The following is a 16,667-nucleotide window of genomic DNA, read 5'->3' on the forward strand; positions in this document are numbered from 1 at the left end:
CCTTCTACAAGCTTTTTGAACATACCTTGTACCGGTGCCTTATAAGAAGAGAAAATTTGAAAACAGACAGACACAGAAGAAAGACAATGTGAAGACAGAGGGAGAAGGCAGCCATCAGCAAGCCAAGTAGAGAGGCCTTGATACCAGCACCCAAAGTTTGGCTGCTTTTGCTCACAAACAAGGCTCTCATCAGTCCCAAACACTGGTGTGAGGCAGAAAGTTGTCTGACATCTGAGGAGACAGCTAAACTACAACTGTCTCCAAGTCTTAGGGGTTTGGGGGGTTTACATAAGACAAAACAAAAAAGGGAGAAGTGTATTGAAAAATGCCATCAGAGTAGGTTCAGTGACTATGTACAGACCTGCATATTTAGTCTATGCCCTTGTGCTCAGTCCTGCAAGCCTTCCCGGAACATTTGCAACTTTAAACAAGACTGTTAGTTTTACAAGTTACTGAGTTATGGGCTTGCTTTATTACTTCTACAAACGGCAGTGATTGTTCATTGTTCAAGCAGAATTCTTTCCTCAGCATTAAGCTCTAACATGGCTGCCCTTATGCTAAGCTAATATTTGTGATGCTCCATCAGCCTGGAACAGCTCATTCCCTCACAGCCCTCAGAAGGAACCAAGAACTCGATCTCAGACGTCCAACCTCCAGAGCTGTGAGAAAATAAATTTATTTAGCCATTCAGTCTGTGGTATGGCAAACCTAGCAAATTAATACAGATTGCCTCTTAAAAGATGACTTACAAATCTATGACCCCGCAATCTCTTCTGAATTTTGGGTCAGTATTCACACTGCCTACTGAACATTTCCTTCTGTGTGTTTTACAAGAAGCTTAAATAAACATATCGAACATTAAATAATTGTCTGCACCAAACCTGCCTCACTTCTCTGCTTCTCAGTATGTCTCAACACCCAACGATCTAAGCTTAAAACTTCAGAATTCTATTGCATGTATAGTCTTAACTGTGATGTTAAAACGGAATAAGACATGATGTAGTGATGTTATCTGGAAATGAATGGCTTATTTAATTATCCATAAACCATTCACACCTATCAAACCATATGCCCTACTAACACTTGGCAGGCTGGAAGAGATAAAATACTAAAATGGAAGAGAGAAGATCTACAGGATTTTGGAAAATGTTTTACCAAACATTTCAGGACAATTTTACTTTATTTAGTGGAAGTAAGGCAGTGTGTTTTCTTTTTTAATTGAGAAATGCAACATACCTGAATAAATATATATAAAACATAAATGTATAATTTGGGAATTATTATATAACAAATACCCATTTAACCACCAACTTGGTCAATAAATAGAACATTTTTCAGCATCCCAGAATACCCACCTGCCTGCTTCTCAATCATAATTCCTTCCCTTCTTTACAGAGATAACCACTATCTTGATGTTTATAATCATTTCCTTACATGCTTTATAGTTTTACCATCTATCTGTACATGCTTAAACAATAGAATTCAGTTTCAATTTTCAATTTTATGTGAATGGAAGCATACTATGTAAATTCTTTCTGTTTTGCTTCTATCACCAAATATTAAGTTTGTGAGAGTTACACATGTCTTTTTCTTTGATGTCAGTTTTAACTTTGATGTGTCAATGTGAAAATGTCTTTTAATTTATCCTCATTTGGAGTCTCAAGGATCCTTGCCTGTGTATAGATTGGTATCTTTCATCAATTTTAGCTGTATCTTAGCCATTGTCTCTTTAAACACACTTCCCTCCCTTAAATCCCCTCTTCTTCTGGCACTCCAGTTAGACATATCTTAGACATTCTTACTCCATCCTACAAGACCCTGGACTACTTAGTTTATACTTTCCATCTCTTTTCCAAACCATGTTGCATTCTAGAAATTATCTTTTGTCTTATCTTTCAGTTCATTAATTTTTTTAATCTGAGCTTAAAATGTATTAACTCCATACATGGCACTTTTAATTATAATTATATAATTATAACCTTTTAATTATAATTATAAAAGATTTCAGATTCTGTGTTTCGTGGTTCTAATATTTGGACTCATAGCTGGCCGCCTTCTACTCTGTGTTGATCCTGAATCTTCATTCCCACATTGTCTTCATTCCTTTTAGACTTTGTTGATATGTACTATACACTGGTTATTGTCTTTAAGAAATATTTATATATTTGAGAGATATAGGATAAATGTGTATTTCTTTAAGAAAAATATAGGTTTCCTTCTTCCGGGCACCTAAACCCTACCAGTGGATCTACTTTCGGTAATAAATCTCCCAATGATTTTGGAAACAACTGTGATATAAATTTAGTCTGTAAATCTATTTTGACTTCAGAGTTACAATGACTCAGAGGTCTTTATCATCATCTTGCTATGTTCAGCACCAGGATAATTATACCTTGAGAGGTGGAGGAGTGTAAAATTGTGGCATGAGTGGGGTGTGGCCTACCATTATTCTAAGAGTATAAATACTTAGGTGTTCAGCTTTATTTGAGGAGTGTATCTTTAATTAGTCTCCCAACGTTGGACAGGCTCTCATTTATGTCTTCTGTCCCACATACACCATAAGTCCTTTGCAACATCATCTTGTTTTCACTAGAATCAAAAAATACATTAAAGGCAATTATTTGCACATTGTATTTATTCATTTCCAAACACATAGGGATTTTAGTTTTCTACCGTAGATAGAAAGGACTCATTTCCCCAGCTTCTGGGAATAACTTATAGCCCTCACCTAGAGATGTTTCTGCTAAAAATGTCACCATGCCCAAGGTCACTCTATCTTATTCAGTCACCCCACATCCAACAACTTGCCTATGTGAAAATAAAGGCCTGGGCCTCTTGCCCAACTTGGTCTTAGTAAGACCCTTTTTATGTTCTGGCGGGTGGCCTATACAGGGATTCGAACCCTTGACCTTACTGTTATCAACACTGTACTCTAACCAACTGAACTAACCAGCCAGTCCTCTCTCACCCCTACTTGGGACAACTCCGAAGGGCTATTGCAGCTTCAAAGTTCTTTGTACCATTATCTAAGGCCTTGTTATATCAGCAACACCACCCAACTTCACCCTCTGCCACATCCTGCTTCTTATTTTTCCCCCTTGATTATGAATCCAGAGATGACTACTGGCGCGGTCCACGCCATGGCAGAGTCCTGAAAGGAATAGCTTGGGCTGCCCTCTCCAAGTTGGCAAGGCCGCCGGAGGGAGAGCTTCTGGCAGGGCCATGGCTATGAGCACTTGCTTTTGCTGTAAGGATCTCTGCCTCAGCATAGTGGTACTGCTTTTACTTTCTCTTTTAATGTTTTGGTCAGCGTGGCAGTTTCCTCAATTTCCAAAAGATGCAGAAAATGACACACAAACAGTTGTTGTCATAAAATTAGATAGTCCCACCAAAGATACAGGAAGATTGAACAATTTCAAATTGTCCCTTTTGAGTCTATTAATTATGCCAATGGATGTTTCAAAAACATCGGTTATGATTAATCATGAGCAATTGCCTTTACCAGAGAAATTAATAAATAAAAGAAGTCCCCATCCCCTTCCCACCATCTGGGTAAATGGTAACATGGGATATAAAATGAGAAAGAGAAAAATTTGGTACCCTCCCAGGGGACGTCCAAAGTATGATGTAAGTTGGCAAACATCATTTATTGGAGATTGTATTAATGGCAAGAGAATGGTTGGTATTAATGGGAAATTATATGATTGAGATAAATTAAGTATATGAGAATGAAACCATAGAATTCCCTTTACTTGGTGGTGTCCAGTTTTAAATAAATCATTAAGAATCAGGTGTTGGGATAAAAATATATGCTGTAAAATTATTAAACCTGCTCCCAGCCCTAACCCCACAACAACAAAAAAATCAGAGCAATTTCACTTCCCTTCTGCTGCACAAAACATTATCCTGCTCAGAACGAAGAATGTTATCGTATAACTTCGTATAATGTATGCTATACGAAGTTATTAAGAATAGATATAGGTTATCTACAAAATAGCTGCCACCCTGTTAATAGGGTGGATATTAACCACAGCTTGCTAACAGAAAAAGGTCACAAGATAACTTCAAGACAATGAAGAGATGGTTTCGATCTGATAACCTGATTCCAGGAAAAAGAAGCACGAGTTGATCCCCTGAGACATGCTGACAAAAGGAAAGGACTGGCTGACCTCTAAAAAGGTTTCCTCCCTCCTTTTTGGACTATTGATTTAAGCTTGCTGATACAATAAAAATAGTACCCAAACCCCCCCTGCAGAGAAAAATCTAAATAAAAGGCATTGTCTCATGCTCTACTGGACTCCAGCTGCAACACGTTGACAGCCCGCAGAGAGAGAACGTGCATATTGATGCATTGAAGTCTCCGTCTGTGTTTGTTATTTTCACTGACTCCTCATCCCTTTTTCAAGGGCCCACAACTTGACTGGAGCTGGTCTGCGGCAGACTACCAAATAAGCTTCCTGCACACAAACTTCTATTTCAGGGTCTCCTTGCCCAGGAACCCAACCTGTGACATCTTTTTGCAGTTTATTTTTATCCTAATTGCATTCTGGTGAGAGAATATAATTGTATGATTTCAGCCCTTTAAAATTAACAGAAATTTGATTTATGGTTCAGTTTATGATCAAATTTTAATAAATATGCCTTACATGGTTGGGAAAAACCATGTAGTAAAGTTACTGGTTGCAATGTTATTTTTAGGTCCATCGTGTCAAAGCCATTTATGGTACTGCTGATCTCTGTCCTTGCTGATTCATTCTTTTGTCTACTTGCTCTATCAGTTACTGAGAGACACATGCTAAAATCTCTCACTCTGGTATATTTAATTATTCCTTGTAGTTTTGTTAATTTAAATTTTATATTTTTTGAGAGTATGTGATTATATAAATGTACATGTATATTGTGCCTATAAATTTAAAACTTACATCTTCACAGCAAATTAAACATTTTTCCATTATGAAGTGATTCTCTTTATTTCTGGTAGTGATCTTTACCTTGAAGTCTATTTTGCCTGATAGTAATAGATATATTGATATTACTATCAGGCAAAATAGACTTCATTTTGGTTATTATTTGTGTGTGTATATGTATGTGTGTGCATTACTATTCTTAAATTTGTAAAATTTATGTACTGTATTCTTAAAATTTATATCCATCTCACTGATGTATGCAGTTGGATATTTTTTATAATTCTGTCTTAAAACCTTATCTTCATAGGACCATATAGTTCATTTACATTTAATTTAATCACTGATATATATGATTTTATACTTGTTATTTTTTATGTATCCCATTTTTTCGTTTCTACTTTTCTCATTTCTTGCCTTATTCAAATTGAAAAATATTGTCATTTCTTTTTCTCTCCTCCATTACTTTAAAAATCATGTACTCTGTACTTATTCTTTTAGTGATTACCCTAGAAATTACATTATATATATATATATACATACACACACACACAACTATTAAAATCCAAATACTTTGTTCCTCTTCCTGCTAATTCAATGAACTTAGAACACATCATTTAATTAATAGCTTGACTGACTTTTTAAAGACTTTTTTTCAGAGAGATTTTAGGTTCACAGTGAAACTGAGAAAAAAATAAGAGATTTCCCATATATCCCTGGTCCCCACACATGCACGGCTTTCCCCATTATGAGCATCCCCATCAGAGTAGTACATTTGACGAACCTACACTGACACATTATCATCCAAAGATCATAGTTTACATTAGGGCTCATTCTTGGTATTGTAAATTCTACGGATTTGTACAAATGTATAATGACATGTATTCATCATTATAGTATTATACACTATTTTTACTGCCCTAAAAATCCTCTGTGCTCTGAAATTCAATTCTCACCTCCTCCCAACTCCAGGCAATCACTGATCATTTTACCACCTCCATAGTTTGCCCTTTTCATAATGTCATTTGGTTGAAACCGTACAGTATGTAGCCTTTTCAGATTCTTTCACTCAGTAATATGCAGTTAAGTTTCCTCCATGTCTTTACATGGCTTGATACCTCATTTCTCTTTAGTGCTGAATAATATTTTATTATTTGGATGTAACAGTTTATTTATTCATTTATCTACTGAACAGCATAGTGGTTGCTTCCAAATTTTGGCAATTACAAATAAAGATGCTATAAACATCATGTGCAGGCTTTTGTGTGGACATAAATTTTCAACTCCTTTGGGTAAATATGAAGAGACGTGATTGCTGTTCCTGATTGTGTTGCTATATGTTGAGTCTGTTTAGTTTTGTAGGAAACTTTCAAATTGTCTTCCAAAGTGACTGTACTATTTCACACTCCCACCAGCAACAAATGAGAATTCCCTTTGCTCCACATCTTCTCCAGTATTTGGTGTTACTAGTGTTATTAGGCAGCTTTTAAGGCCTCCAATCTGAGCAGGACCTTTGCCCAGGCTATTGAGGAAGACACTGGGAAGGCACTGATGCAATTCTGGAGGGATTCTGGAGGGATTACAACATCTATGACCGCATCAAGAACGTTGCTTGATCTTAATTGATGTCACCAAGGAGAGCATGAGTGGCATCTGGAAGAAGACACTCAAGAGGCTCATCTGTGACTTCAAAGGATTTTCCAAGAATGAGGAGGTTTCAAAAATCATCAAGGCTGTGGCTGAGACAGCAAACAACTTTGGCCTGAGTATGGATGAGAATGACATTGAGGAGCTCCTAGAGGTGGCTCCTGAAGAATTGACTAATGAGAAGTTGCTGGAACAGGAACATACAGCTGAAGAAGAGGCAAGAGAAAAGGAAACTGAAAAAGAAAAAGAAGAACCCTCAAGAAAATTTATAGTGATGGGTTTAGCAGAAGTTTTTGTAGACCTCAACAAGCTCCTTTAAAAATTTGAAGACATGAACGCCAATATCAAAAGGTTTTCATTAACAGCAAGAAATGTCCATGGTGCATTATCTGCTTATAAGCAATTCTGTGACAAAAAAAGGAAAAAAACAAAGCAAACCACTATGAACATATTTCTGAAAAGAAGAGCCTCAGGCAGGTCCTTCGGGAGGTATTCCAGAAGAAGGCATTGTTATCACAGTAGATGACAGTTCCATGCATGTTATTGCCCCTGAAGACCTTCTAGTAGGACAAGATAGGGAGGTGGAAGACAGTGATGTTGATAATCCTGACCAGTGTAGGCCTGGCTAATGTGTGTGTTTGTGTCTTAGTTTTTAACAAAAAAGTTTAAAAAGTTAAAAAAAAAAAAGGTAAAAATGTCTTAAACTAGAAAAAAGCTTATAGAATAAGGATATAAAGAAAGAAAATATTTTTATACAGCTGCACAATGTGTTTATGTTTTAAGCCACATGTTATAGCTGGTTGATGTGATAGATATCACTAATTGATTTTCAAATGTTAAACCAGCCTTGTACACCTGAGTAAATCCCATTTCATCATGGTGTAGAATTTTTTTTATACATTTTGGAATCTGACTTGCTAATATTTTGTTGAGGATTTTGCATTGATGTTCATGAGAAATATCGGCCTATATTGTTCTTTTCTTTCAGTGTTTTTGTATGTTTTTGGCACTAGCACAATACTGGCCTCATAGAAGGAGCTACAAAGTATTCCCTCTGTTTTTATCTTCTAAAATAGATTGTAGAAAATTGGTATAATTTCTTCCTCAAATATTTGCTAGAATTCACCAGTGAACATATCTGGGCCTGGTGCTTTTTTTTTTTTTGAAGGTTTTTTTTGTTGATTCAATTTCTTTAATAGATATAGACCTATTCACATTGCCTATTTTTTCTTGTATGAGTTTTGGTAGATCATGTCTTTCAGTAAAGTGGTTCGTATCATCTGCCTATCAAATTAGCAGGTATAGAGTTGTTCATAGTCTTCCTTTATTATTCTTTTAATGTCTAGGGGGTCTGCAGTGGTATTTCCTCTTTCATTTCTGATCCTCAAAAAGATCATGGAAATATTTGTATTATCTTTTCTTTCTGTTTTTCCATGAATTTTTTGAAGTAGCCTTGTATGAGTAATTTCTGTTCTCTGTTTTCAATTTCATTGATTTTTTTGTTCTAATTCTTATTTCCTTTCTACTGCTTACTTTAGATTTAATTTGCCCCTCTTTTTCTAGTATCCTAAGATGGAAACTTAGGTTATTGATTTTAGATCTTTCTTCTTTTCTAATACAGGTATTTAATACTATAAATTTCCCTCTAAGCACTGATTTTGTTTTATCTCACAAATTTTGATGATTTGTGTTGTCATTTTCATTTAGCCCCCCAATTTTTTTTAAATTTCTCTTGAGATTCCTTATTTGACCAATGTGTTATTTAGAAGTATGTTGTTTAATCTCCACATATTTGGGGATTTTCCAGTTATCTTTTGGTAACTGGTCTGAGAGCAGACGTTGTATGATTTCTATTGTTTTAAATTTGTTAAGGTGTGTTTTATGGCTCTGAATGTGGTCTATATTGGTGAATGTTCCATGTAAGCTTGAGAAGAAAGTTCAATCTGCTATAGTTGGATGAAGTAGTCTAATGATATAAATTACATCCAGGCGATTAATGATATTGTTGAGTTTAGCTGTGTCCTTACTGATTATCTGCTTGCTGGATCTGTCCATTTCTGACAAAGGAATGTTAAGTCTTCAACTATAATAGTGGATTCATCTATTTCTCCTTGCAGTTCTACCAGTTTTTGCCTCATGTAGTTTGATGTTCTGTTGTTGGGTGCACACACATTAAGGACTGTTATGTCTTCTTAGAGAATTGCCCACTCTATTAGTTACGTGATGTTCTTCTCTCCCCTGATAACTTTCCTTGCTTTAAAGTCTACACTTCCTGGAATTTTCATTTAATTTATAGCTTGAGTGATTTTTTTTTTAAATAACATAGATAATGTGAACTTGGGCTGCAACTCCAGGAGGGATGGCTTATGGGCCTTCTTAGGGTTTTGCTGTCCCCAGTGAGTAGAAGGTGGGCAGCTTTGCTCTGGTTCTCGCCTACACTGAGTTGTATCCTTTTTGTACACCAACCTAATGGGATTACCCTGTATTTGACTCCTGACCTTGATATGTGCTGAGATTTTTCCTCTGTTCTCCAATCCTTTTGAGGCTGCGGAAACTGAAACTCAAATTCACTAGTTTCAGAAAATTCTCACAGGAAAAAAACAGCTTTGGTGCCCTGCTTACTTCTTCGTGTTCTTAGCTTCTCTTTGATTCTGGGCTGATAAATCCATACCATCTTATCAGATCTTTGATAATTTTAAATGCTTGTTTTAATATCTTTTCTTTCTTTTTATCTAACCTTTTTAGTTTTCAGCAGGTGGACTTCTCTAAATCATTACCATATCATTGGTAATAAAACCAAATCCAATTCGTTTTTATATTATTTTTATTAACATGAAGTCAGTTTCTTCCAGCTCCCACTAAATAAATGCTAAACAAATATTTAAAGCATTAGATGGGATGCCAAGTTACTGCTCATTGATATTGATGATATATATGATATATAATCCAGAGACCTTAGTCTGTCACTCAAGTAACTCAGCAGAATGCATAATTAGTAGAATATTGGCCCCACCTACCAGCTTCAAACTTCAAAACTCTCCTTCTTATCAACAAATATAAAGCACCTAAAAGTTCTTTAAGGCTTGAGAATAGGAAGGATCTGAGAAGAATATGTTCCTCACAACTGTCTGTAGTAGTACTTTTATACTATTTTACACATGAGGACATTGATATCAGGAGAGACAGAGCAACACGGCTGGCATAACTAGGAGATGGGCCAGAGCCCTTGCTCCTAACCTCTACAATTTCTTTAATTTTGACACACAAAATAGAAAAAATATATATTAATTGTTCTACCTGTATAGACTTACAAGGGAGAGTTTTCCATAGGTTTTTGACACGCAGGACTCCAACTAGTGATTAAAGACATAGGTTGACTATTTCTTCACATTTTCCATAATTTATAATTATGCTAAAAAAATCTCCTTCAATATTTCAAATTATGTCCAGTTTCTTTCTTCATATTTACATTACCTTTAAAGTAATAAAGGTATTTGAAAGAATAATTAAATAATTTATAGACCAATTTATATGATGACATTTAGAAAATAACTAACACCTGGAAAACCATTTTCTTTAATATAAAATCAATAACCCAAAAGGAAGAGGTAAAAAGTAAAATGTCAGTAGACAATAAATGAAGGACAACTTATTTCTCTGTAATTGACCCATACTAATTATCTTTATGAAACATTAAAGTGTATAAAATAATTGAGAGCATTTAGCAAATACGTGATTGAGTTGACTTAAAAGCTTAAATAATAGTTCACTTGGGGTGTTACTACATACTGCTACCAGTTGTGTTTACCCTTGCAATAAATATATCAATAAAGACATTCTATTGTGTGAGGCTAAGACTTACATTTACCTTTGAAATAAAATCCCTCTTGCTAAACACATAGTTTTTCAAGAGCAGATTTACTCAAGCACAAAGACACTTAAAACTGAAATTATCTCATTTATTTTACAATTTGCTACTGAAAGAAGGGATTGTCCAAAAATTATGAGAAATTTGTAGAAGGTTTTGAATGCAAAACTTAATTCCTATTATAATTATGTGCCATAGGCATTGTGCTAATTAGTAATATAGTTCAGAAATAGTGGATATGAAACCAATAGCAAAATCCCATACTGTAGAAGGGGAAGGGAGGAGAGCTGAGGGAAGGTTTATAAAACGTGTGTACATTACATAGAAAAAATAATGCTGTGCAAAGGCAGAAGAGTTTTCATCCTATTATCTTCATCCTCAGTATTGCTCTCATCTCCCAGCCCTAACCCCACAACAACAAAAAAATCAGAGCAATTTCACTTCCCTTCTGCTGCACAAAACATTATCCTGCTCAGAACGAAGAATGTTACTATCAAGAAATCAGCAGCTGCAGGCAATTCATTGGAGTAGAAAAAAATCATAAATGGTATCAATTGCACTGATCTTCATACTAGTAAATTAAGCATGTCTGTAATTAATGCCACAGATAGAGTTGTGCTTAATGTATTTATTTCAGTAATTGCAGACAAAAAAATTGATAAATCTTTGCAACCACGATTTTAGTTTCAATACAAGGCAATCTCCTTGCTGTTACTGGTTAACATGAAATTTAGACTGGTGCAGGATAGAAAAGCAGATCAGTAAGTGGCAATGGAACCGACAAGAAGGCAGTGCTATGAACATGATGAAGACAGAGATCATTTTTCTGCTCATATCTGCCACAGGATTTAGTTAAAGAATAAAAATATAATACAGAGTCATTATCTTGGTAGTGCCATAGTTTTTTTTCAGGCTTTAATGAATTGGTTAGGAAATTAAATAAAATCCCTTGACAACTGTGGATTTATCATTAATGGTCTGCAGGAGCAACTTCTGCAGATCCATGACATAGAGTAGCGTGCAAGTTATTAGAGAAATACAATTTTGGTGAAGCTGATATCCTGTATGAAATCCCTTATGGAGTGGTGCTTGTGTGTAACTTGCCTAGGAGGTAATTGCATAATTTATATGTTATCTCATTTTATCCTCATCCCTCTAGAAGGGGGGTATACTACTTTTGCCACAGATGATGACACTAGATCTCTGGCCATTTGGACAACATGCTTCCAGTTCACTGAGTCAGTAAATGCTGATTCTGGAATTTACACCAAGGTCTTTCCCATTTTATATGTATGGTCTTTCTAACTGCTTTCTTTTGCAACCTTTTTTTGGTTTTTTGCTCTGTTTTTTAAAGTAACTCTGAAGGTAATCAAGAAAAATCGAACAATAATGGCGACCCTGACAAAATAAATGCAGAGCCCCTATAGTTACTTTATTAAAGAGTATGTTTCATTTGAATAAACAAGTTCTTTTTAGGCATACTTTTTTTTACCCTGAATTGTAGTCTCTCATTAAAGAGGTTCACATCCCAAGCTATGTTAATTGATGTATACTCTTTCTCTTTCTAAAGGCAGTATTTCAGTCAAAGCAGCAATGTTCTTATTGATCTGTCTGTAGCAAAGAATTTCTGATCAAACCTTGTAATAAGGATGTAAGTATCACGTGATTGGCAGCAAAGATCCAGCCAAAGCTTATAGTCAGAGGACACTCTTTTGCCTGCATGCAACTTCTATCTGTGGTTGCCTAATTACTTTGACATATAACCTCATATGCATTACACTATGCATAACAGGAAATCAAAACAGTGCCAACATGAGAAATCAGCTTGCAAACATTTTATTCACTAAACCTCCATTACAGTAAATTACATTTCTACTGTGTACCCTTTTTTCACTTTTATCATGTTAGCAAATCCTTTGAGTTGATTACTTTGGGCTCATTTTGTAACGAGATAGGGAAAATCTCTTGTCATATAATGTACATACACATAAAGTCATAGATTCCTTTTATGATCACATAGCCTATGAGATTAACTTGGTGTCTGAAATCTCTCTCCCCATTTTATCCTAACAGCCACCTCCTCAGAGAAAGCTCATTAGCTTTATAATCTCTCATTTCATTGTAAAATGCTGTATTAATACATAAATATATATTTCTCTTGCAAATTCAGTCTCTTGTGTCTCCTATATACATTAGTTGTAAGATGTCTAGAAATGCGAAGTTCTTACAAATACTTAAAATATTCTCGATTGCTTATTCGTCTTTAAATATTAGCAATTTTGGGCCGGCCCGGTGGCGCACTGGATAGTGCGCCGCTTGGGAAGCGCGGCGGCGCTCCCGCCCAAGGGTTCGGATCCCACATACGGACCGGTTCCCGCTCACTGGCTGAGCGAGGCACGGGAGCAATGCCGAGGGTTGTGATCCCGTTGCCGGTCCCTGGTCCGGTACGGGGGCAACACTGAGGGTTGCGATCCGTTGCCGGACACGGAAAAAGACAAAAGACAAAAAAATAAATAAATAAATAAATAAATATTAGCAATTTTTGTGATCCTCCCAGATCCTCCACTTTCTGTACCCATAATACTTCTAATAGAGTATTTATCACACTGTTTGGTATTTTCATAAATAAATAACAACCCCCTCTTGGTGGTGTTCCAGTGGGCACATGTGGTGAAGACCAGGTCAGAATGCTACACATAATGTACTCCCTAAAGTCTAGTTTTCCAGCCCCTGATAACCATAGGACAGTGAATTCTCATGGAGGCCAAGCAGCAGCCCCGTGACCCAGATGCTAATAGTCCTTACCTCCCCCCACTTATTGTCTTAGGCTAAGACTCCTTCAAGCAGATTTCTGGCAAAGCTGGAAATCGGGGTGGGGGGAGTATAGCACATGAGGAGAACCCCCAGGCCTCTGCTCACCCACCCAGAGTGTGCTGAGACAGCAGGCCTTTGGGCCAGGTGCCTCTGTGCCTCTTGATTGAAAACCAAGATGCTAGGAACATTCTAAATGCCTTGACAAATTGGAAAGAACCAAGCACTGCACCTATGTACCTTTAAGCAATCAGATTTTGGAATTGTTATTGGAAACAATGGCACCCTGGCTGGGAAACCGGCCAGAATGGAAAATGAGGATTACTATTTCTCCTGAGTTGGCATGGCTTAAGGTTTCACTGCATTGCTGCTGAGTCTCCATGAACAGCATTCAACATCCCAGGTCAGGTCTTACACTATCTAAAGTGATGGACAACATAAAGAAGCAAATTCCCAAGGATTTTGAACGCTATCTCTCCTCTATGTCTGAACATTTGTATGTTCATCTTTAATTTAGGAAAATTCACAATCTTTTTTGCTACTTCTGCTTTTTATCAATATGTTTGTTTCACTGTCTTAATGAAAAATAAGTTGCGTTTTAGTTAAAATAATTCACACATAATCAATAGAATGCTCTTCAATGTTAGTTAGATTCAGAGAAACTCCTCTTCTTTTGTTCAAATCTTCCCCAGAAGAATATTTTCTTTTAAGATAAAGTGCCTATGTTTTGACAATGATTAGCAGCTTATTTTAGGGCTCTAATAAGGAAAGACATGAAATGATGGTGTCTATTTTTTTGTATATATCAGTCATTCCGAAGTCTTATTTTTTGTTACAGTACTCAAGATGGAACAATTCTACTTAACAGAAAGTTTTTATGAGAACTTGAAAATAGAATATATCATGCCCATCAGATTTTATCCTGGGATAAAATCTGTATTATATTTGTATTATAGAAAATTAAATTTAAATATTTCATAAATCCTCAAGAAAAATCTTTAGTTAGCACCTTCCTATAGTCAAATGTTCCATACACAGATTAATACAAGGTTTCATACCAGATGGATTACAGACCAATATGTAAAAAGTAAAACACTATCACAAAGTTTTAAAATTCATAATCATGCTTTTAAAAATGTTTATTATTCCATTTAAATACAATGTTCATTTACATATTTTTCCATAATTATCTTTGATAAAAAAATTGCATATATGAGTACAGTCGGCCCTCTATATTCATGGAGAATTGGTTCCAGGACCACCACAATATCAAAATCTGTGGATGTTCAAGTCCCTTCATATATGAGGGTTCCGCATCTGTGGATTCAACCAACCTCAGACCAAAAACATTTTTTCATTACGTACAAAGTACTATGAGAGAGATCACAGGAACACAGGGCTCCATCATTTATAAATTTTTTTTGTTAGCTACATAGCAAATTAAATCATAGGTCCCTTTGAAAAATGGAAAGTCTTTCAGAGTTAAGAATTTGATCACCCTAAATATAAAGAAATTTAATAAAATTTTATTTAATTATATTACTATATTAAATATGTTATATTCATACAATAAAATGCCAGTTAGTTCTGAAAATATTAACTAGCCTATTTGTCCTATCATAGGAAATTGTTTGAAATGATGAATATCAGCCAGGGTCAATGGATTTACCAAAAGTATTTTTCCTAAAGCAGAAATGACACTGAAATTATTACACATGTACTTGGCATTGATACTCCTACTGTGGGAAGATACTTAAACAATTTAGGTATGATTTAGAAGATTAGGTTAGCAGGTATTTTTACCCACCATAGCTAAAGCTCATTTTTCCTTCAGCAAACTGAAGAGTGCTACATATCTGTCCTCATGGTTTTGGTGGGAATTGTGGAATTTTATAATTCTGAAAATAGAGTTTCTACCTGAATAAAGTAGAATGTACAGGGTTACAAATTAAGAGAAAATATAAGTAGAAGTATTCGAGCAAAGCAGATTAGGAAACAAGTAGCCAGTGACCTGGCTTACCACTGAGAATCAAAATAAAAACAAAAATATCACTCAAAGGACTGAACATTGTATTTACACCAATTATACAAATTTCAGGGTATCCACCTTCAAAGATAGAGTTGAAAAGTAGGAAAAGAGAGAGTGACTGTGTCTTTCTGGATATGAAACTTTGACATGTCGTGTTTTTTCATAAGCACTTTTACTGGAGTTTTCTTTGAGATGGAGTGAAGCTGTGTGAGCTACACTGTTTGCATCAGCAACAAAGAGAACTCACATTTCAACCAAGGGCTTTGTAAGTGCAAATACATTTGACTATTTACAAGCGCATATGATAGTACATTTAATAGCAATCCTAGAAGGAATGTATTATATGGGGCACTGTCCTAATATTTTATTCTACCTTGCAGAATCTCTAGAAAGTAAGCAAGAAACAGTTCTGGTTTTAGCACAAAATTTAAAATAAAATTTACTTTCATTATGGACAACAAAATAAAAATTATCTACTCTGTAAATTTTAGTATGAGTACTGCAATTGAGTACTTTATACATTTATTTTCATTAACTAATTCACAAAATTAATTAGAATATATGGGAAATATAATGTATTTTAAATAGTTCTTTAAAACATAGTTTCACGGATAATTATTTTTACATATATTTAAGTTAAAAATGAAACATATAAACATTCCTTCATATACACGAGCTAGCTCAAAAAGTGGAAGTACTCTTTTCAATGTAAACATTTTTAAAGAAATATTTACAAGAAGAGAATAATTTTCCCGTCTAAAACCAAAAATTTCCTATATCCCTCTTATTCAACAGATATTTTTTCTCATTTTTTCAGCTAATTCTCTTCTCACTTCAATGTGTTTTTCTAAATTTTGCACTTCATGTGGAAGATTGATGTCCCAAACAGATAAGCAAGATTGTATCTCTAAAAAAAAGAAAAAATTGAAATCAGGTTTCAAAGACTTCAATTTGGTTAATTTATATTTAATTCACTTAGACAAATGTATATATAAATACAGCTATAAATAATGTACTAAATTATTTCAATTTATAAAAAACTATAATTGGAAAATGTTTATATTGTAGAAATTACTAAATTTCAAGAAGAGTATGGACATCTAATAAGCTAATATTTCATTTTCTAAAAGAAATGGAGCTTTATCAAACACTGTTCAAAATTAGACCTCCTATAGATATAGGTAAGTTGTAAGAAAAAATATTCACATTTAGTTTAAATTTGAGCTACAGTGGTTGATATCTCTACTTCATCTGAAAAATTAATATGTAATACTATTAAATCACTGAAAATTAATTTTGAAAATCTGTCTATTTACACTATAAAGAAACTACTAATTAAATTTGCTGAAAGTATTATATCATATATAATATTTATCATAAATTAATAAAACATAATATGATTGCATTC

The 16,667-nt window shown here is 34.8% G+C and overlaps 1 protein-coding gene across 1 annotated transcript in view; it reads right to left on the reverse strand.

Moving 5' to 3' along the window:
* Positions 1-14,405: 14,405 nt before the first annotated feature.
* The window catches only part of LRRK2 (leucine-rich repeat kinase 2), a 136,051-nt gene continuing 133,789 nt past the window's right edge, over positions 14,406-16,667 (reverse strand). The window contains exon 51 of the mRNA XM_008567142.1: positions 14,406-16,166. Coding sequence (XP_008565364.1) covers positions 16,048-16,166 — 119 coding nt within the window. The 3' untranslated portion in view covers positions 14,406-16,047. The remainder of the gene's footprint in view (positions 16,167-16,667) is intronic.

Source organism: Galeopterus variegatus, unplaced genomic scaffold (genome assembly GCF_000696425.1).
Source record: "Galeopterus variegatus unplaced genomic scaffold, G_variegatus-3.0.2 Scaffold297, whole genome shotgun sequence".
NCBI classification, from domain to species: Eukaryota; Metazoa; Chordata; class Mammalia; order Dermoptera; family Cynocephalidae; genus Galeopterus; species Galeopterus variegatus.